This window comes from Penaeus chinensis, chromosome 30, assembly GCF_019202785.1.
Source record: "Penaeus chinensis breed Huanghai No. 1 chromosome 30, ASM1920278v2, whole genome shotgun sequence".
Classification (NCBI taxonomy): domain Eukaryota; kingdom Metazoa; phylum Arthropoda; class Malacostraca; order Decapoda; family Penaeidae; genus Penaeus; species Penaeus chinensis.
In genome coordinates, this window is record NC_061848.1 from 9,048,958 (window position 1) to 9,053,957 (window position 5,000).

The following is a 5,000-nucleotide window of genomic DNA, read 5'->3' on the forward strand; positions in this document are numbered from 1 at the left end:
CTCTCTCTCTCTCTCTCTCTCTCTCTCTCTCTCTCTCTCTCTCTCTCTCTCTCTCTCACTCTCTCTCTCACTCTCACTCTCACTCTCACTCTCACTCTCACTCTCACTCTCACTCTCTCTCTCTCTCTCTCTCTCTCTCTCTCTCTCTCTCTCTCTTTGTTTATATATATACACCTTTCTTTCAGTTGATTAAATATGCCGTTTATTTTATTATTCGTACAAAAAAGTAAAAATAGAACATAACTGTTTATAAAAACAATGATATTTATTTATGCACTTGCGAGATCTAGGTTCTAAGGCACTATAATGTTATTTCAGTTTTTGTTAAGGGTGTTGGTTTCAGATATTTTTTAGGGTGACAGAAGTACCTTTCTTGTTGTTATGTTTTGTTATATTCTGTTTTGTTTGTTTTCTTTTACATGTTTGTGTAAACATATTTTGAACTCATATGGTGTCGTAATGTGCAGAACATTTTCAGAGTATGAATTTGTTACTTTCTGTAGGATGTAGTTGATATATGTGTAGCACAGCATAAAGATAGCTAGTTCTTGCTATTTTAGAAAGTGAAAACTATCTTCTATATAAATATGAGTATCTTTCCATCCTCATCTTCAAAACTTGGAAAAAGATGTCTTCAGTGATTTAAAACATTTGTAAATGTGAACAAGTCATATAATATGATAAATTTAGATGAAATAACATTCTCAGAACAATCTCTATTTGAAATTTAGATGTTCAGATTTTTTTTTACACGTGGAGGATGCATTAATTGCAGTGTCCATGTAATTATTGAATGTATGAAATCATGCAAATATGTGAGAAATTCTTTCATGAAGAAGCCTTTAGAACTGAATATTATTGAATGATGTAAGCATGAAGCAGCTTTTGAAAGTTATATATGAAATAAAATTACTTTCTATTTGGGAGTTTTCTTTGTCAAAATTTTTAATTGGTCCTAATTAATTTAGTGATTTCATACAACAGAAAATGTAATATAGGTAAAGAATGTGTGTAATTTGTGGTCTGTTTCTCTATTATTAAAAAAAAAGTTATAATAATGATTAAAAAGATAAAAAAATTAGGACTGTGACTTTTTCAAAATATTTATTCAGATTAAGAGGGTCAAAAGCAAAATATAGGCCCAACCATCATTAAAAAAATGAATCGTATTCCTTCCATCTTACGGAGTATATGTTATTTTGGAAATGTATTTTATCTGTAATATTAGCAATAAATAGTTAATGTAGAGGCATGGTGTATGTGTATCCTCTCAGGAATATAACTAAGAAAATCAATTGGTCTAGAAATTTAGTTTTTTTTTTTTCCTATTTACCAGTAGATATTTCAAGCATTTTACTGCTGTGAAAAGTAAGGAATGGTGGATAGAATAAACATAATTACGTAATTGCTAAAGCTGATAATAGAAAGAAGGTAGCTACACTTGTAATGATTAAGAGAGAAACAGCCAGAATATTTCTATCATATTCAACTTTCTTTTATGATAGAAAGTGTTGTTTTTGTTTTTTTGGTCCTATAATTGATGTTTTAATGAAACAAGTAGATATCAAAAGATGTGAAGATAATAATAATATATACAATGAGATTCTACTGCAGATAAGTTTCCAAATTTGTGATAGTTACAAGGTCAATGCATGGATGAGTTACGGAAATTTCTATTTGCATAAACGTACAGGTAAACACTTCTGAACAAACTAAGTTATTTCAATATTTAATGCAATGGAACACAACAGAAATACACACACACAAACACATACGCACGCATGCACGCACGCACGCACGCACGCACGCACGCACGTACGCACGCACGCACACACAAACACACACACACACACACACACACACACACACACACAAACACACACACACACACACACGCACGCACGCACGCACGCACGCACACACACACACACACACACACACACACACACACACAAACGAACACACACAGAAAAACATGAAAGGCATAGGCCTTTATTTGGAAAATGACACTGTTTCTATCATTTCCTTTCATTAATTTAGGAAAAAATAAATATTGTCTTTTTACGAAAAACGTTGTACGAAAAGTAGTCATAGAACTGCCACAAAGATATATATGCCGTATATTTCAAAAACACAGTGGTAAGATAGAATGTAAAGTTCCACTTGTAAACAGAAATTGCGATTAATGAACAGATCAAAATACAGAAAGAAAAAATGCATAACAATTTCATATCAGTTTCAATTTCTCCATACTAAGCCTGTTAATTAAAAGTTGGAGAAAATATGAAATGTTACAGGAAGGCAAGAGGTGAAATACGCAAGGTTGCGAGCATCATTCTTCTGGGTCTGTCGAGCACGGACGCCGAAGGAAGTTTGCTTTCTCACGGATCCACTTCACGGCGACTGAGGGAGATGAAAGTTCGATTAAAAAATTAATTAATTAATTAATAAAAAATGAAAAATAAATAAATTCGACTGACATGGCTTCATGGATCTATAAGGGAATACTCTACGAATTTCTCTGAATACGTATCGATTCCGAGACTCTGGAAACATTTCGAATCATCAAAGCTTTACACTTTAGGTTCACTTGCCCCATTTGGACCCCAGCAGAACCGGGCATCCTCCATGGTCCATTCTGCGGTCGTACATGCCGTTCCTCTTCAGATTGTACCAGAACACACCCATGCCCGTTTTTGGTGTTACGGCCACGTCACTGGTGTAGAAGGCTGTACTTCCGCCAGCTTTTACGTCGTTTAGCTGCGAGAGGTATCTTAAAATTAATATATGGATGTGTATATGTGTATGATGTATGTATGCATACACTATAACTACCGTGAAATGGTATAGTTATCAAATGCTTTCATCAATTAGTACAGAACCAGCACATCTTTCATGAAGTGAGGATAATAAAGAATTAGTTATTTACAGTACACCTACGTAAAGCATAAAGGTGGCAATGCGATCCCCAGACCTGGAGCACATCGGGTTATCGTCACACTGCATCGAAAATTAAATTAGATCAACAGAACAGCTAATAAAACTTATGATAGTTCTCAGAACTCCAGATTTCGGGGTAAACTATGATCAAAGTCTGGATAGTCTCAAACACACACAAAAAATGCATAACAATTTTTCAGCTCACTAGATGATCTGTAATAAATTGTTAAGTTGTTCCCGATACATTAAATTTTCTCTTAACAATCACGTTAGCAGTGTCCGTAACATCACGTTCTCTCTAATAAACAATACGGTAAAGAGTGTCGGAAACATTAAAGTCACTCAAATAAACAAAAATGTCTTCTGACCGTCGAGTTCACGTGTTTGGCGAAGACGTCGACGTGGGGATTCAGATGCCCCCCTGTGCCGTAGTAACGGACCTGTGAATGGAAGGAAATGGATTCTATGTATCAACCACAATAAAGAGGAAAGGATTCTGTATGATCAGATTAACTTGATTTCATATAATGATAACAGGAAATGGAATCTAAGTGATATTAATAACCATAATAATTTGAAGAGGTCGTAAGATGCACACTAATTTTAAATTTAGCTTTTGTTGTTGTTGTCAGATAGATAAGTCATAATGATAAAAATGAAAAGAACACACAAATATCAGAATTCATCTTACATAATTTTACGTGTCTAATTTAATTAACCCTTTTCATTTATCTCACTGGCAACTCCGAGAAACACACGTTAGATCACAGTGCAGAACAGAGTAGACGTAGAGATGGAGGCAGGTGAAAGTCAGGTGGATACGGATAAGAAAAAAAATAACAAAAAATATTTTTCCTTAAATATATCAACTGCCACATGGGTCAGTGCTTGGGCCTCTGGTGCCCAATTATAACTGGGGGCATCGATAAAGTTACTGAACACTTCAAAGTAACGCCAATTGAGGGTCTGAGGATAAATCCACCATCAGTTGACCTTATTACACATAGGCATGCTATTTGCAATTGGGTTAAGTAAACCGATAGGTAATTCAGTACTAAGAAATTTGACAGTTAAGGTATAGGAAAATGTGAGACCAATATCCTATCATACTACGGGAGTAGAAACGAAAGAAAAATACAAAAGATAGGTTAATCCGAAAATTAGACATGGGAATGGCAAAAGAAAAAAGAAAAAGAAATCTTGGGCCGTTCTCTTTATAAAGACAAAGGGAAAACCACTTCATCATATATGTATGGAAAATCACTGAAAATTTGGCGCCAAATTCAAGAGAGGTAGGCAGGGAAGGCCGTGCAGTCGTACTGGGATAAATGGCCAAACCTCACTTTAAAAAACAACAACAGAATGATGGTTTCTTAGTGTGCCAAAGCTGTTTAATATTGTTCTGGAAATATAAAAAGATAATTCAGCGCACTGTAGAAGCTTTTAAGAGAAAATTAGATGACCTGACGACCACCAACAAGCGAAAGTTCAGTCCTAGCAACAGAAAAATGTCGGGTGGTTTTCCAGGATAGCCCTGGCACTAGCCACAAGCGGGGGCCCTTGCTAGAAATTACAGCAAGTAACCAAGTAGGGAAATAAGTAAACGTCCTACCTTGATAGGATCTCCCGCATCATCCTCGCCGTTCGCTCCTTCGTACGCGAGGAGGCCCGTCACGGCCTCGATCCTGCGCGAAAGACGAGTGAGTAAAGGATGTGTACTGTTGGCCAGGAATACTTGGTGCGATTGCCGCCCTCCGCTTCCCAGATCCTTCGTCATCTAGGGAGGAATGGATAAATCAATGGACTTTGTTGCTCCGTGAAAAGCAGCAAATGTATCTCCTTGGTAGAAATATCAGTTTACTGTAAGTGACAATACTAATCTATTTTTAGGGGCATTGGATCTGTAATAATAAGAAAAAAAACTTTATTACCCCCAGGCAAAAACTCACATAGTCCCGTGACAAGTAAATAATGATCCTGGCTTCCTCGTCCGACAAGAAATTCGGGAAGATGATCATCTCCGGGTTGTGACTCAGGTACTCCCACTTGACGGGCTGCAG

The 5,000-nt window shown here is 36.3% G+C and overlaps 1 protein-coding gene across 1 annotated transcript in view; it reads right to left on the reverse strand.

Annotated features, from left to right (window-relative positions):
• Positions 1-2,044: 2,044 nt before the first annotated feature.
• Positions 2,045-5,000, reverse strand: part of LOC125041600 (prolyl 4-hydroxylase subunit alpha-3-like) — a 5,077-nt gene continuing 2,121 nt past the window's right edge. Inside the window, exons 5-10 of the mRNA XM_047636660.1 lie at positions 4,890-5,000; positions 4,553-4,717; positions 3,309-3,380; positions 2,941-3,000; positions 2,595-2,760; positions 2,045-2,403 (exon numbers count right to left, since the gene is read on the reverse strand). The exon at positions 4,890-5,000 is cut by the window's right edge and continues 69 nt beyond it. Of these exons, the coding sequence (XP_047492616.1) occupies positions 2,333-2,403; positions 2,595-2,760; positions 2,941-3,000; positions 3,309-3,380; positions 4,553-4,717; positions 4,890-5,000 (645 nt within the window). The 3' untranslated portion in view covers positions 2,045-2,332. The remainder of the gene's footprint in view (positions 2,404-2,594; positions 2,761-2,940; positions 3,001-3,308; positions 3,381-4,552; positions 4,718-4,889) is intronic.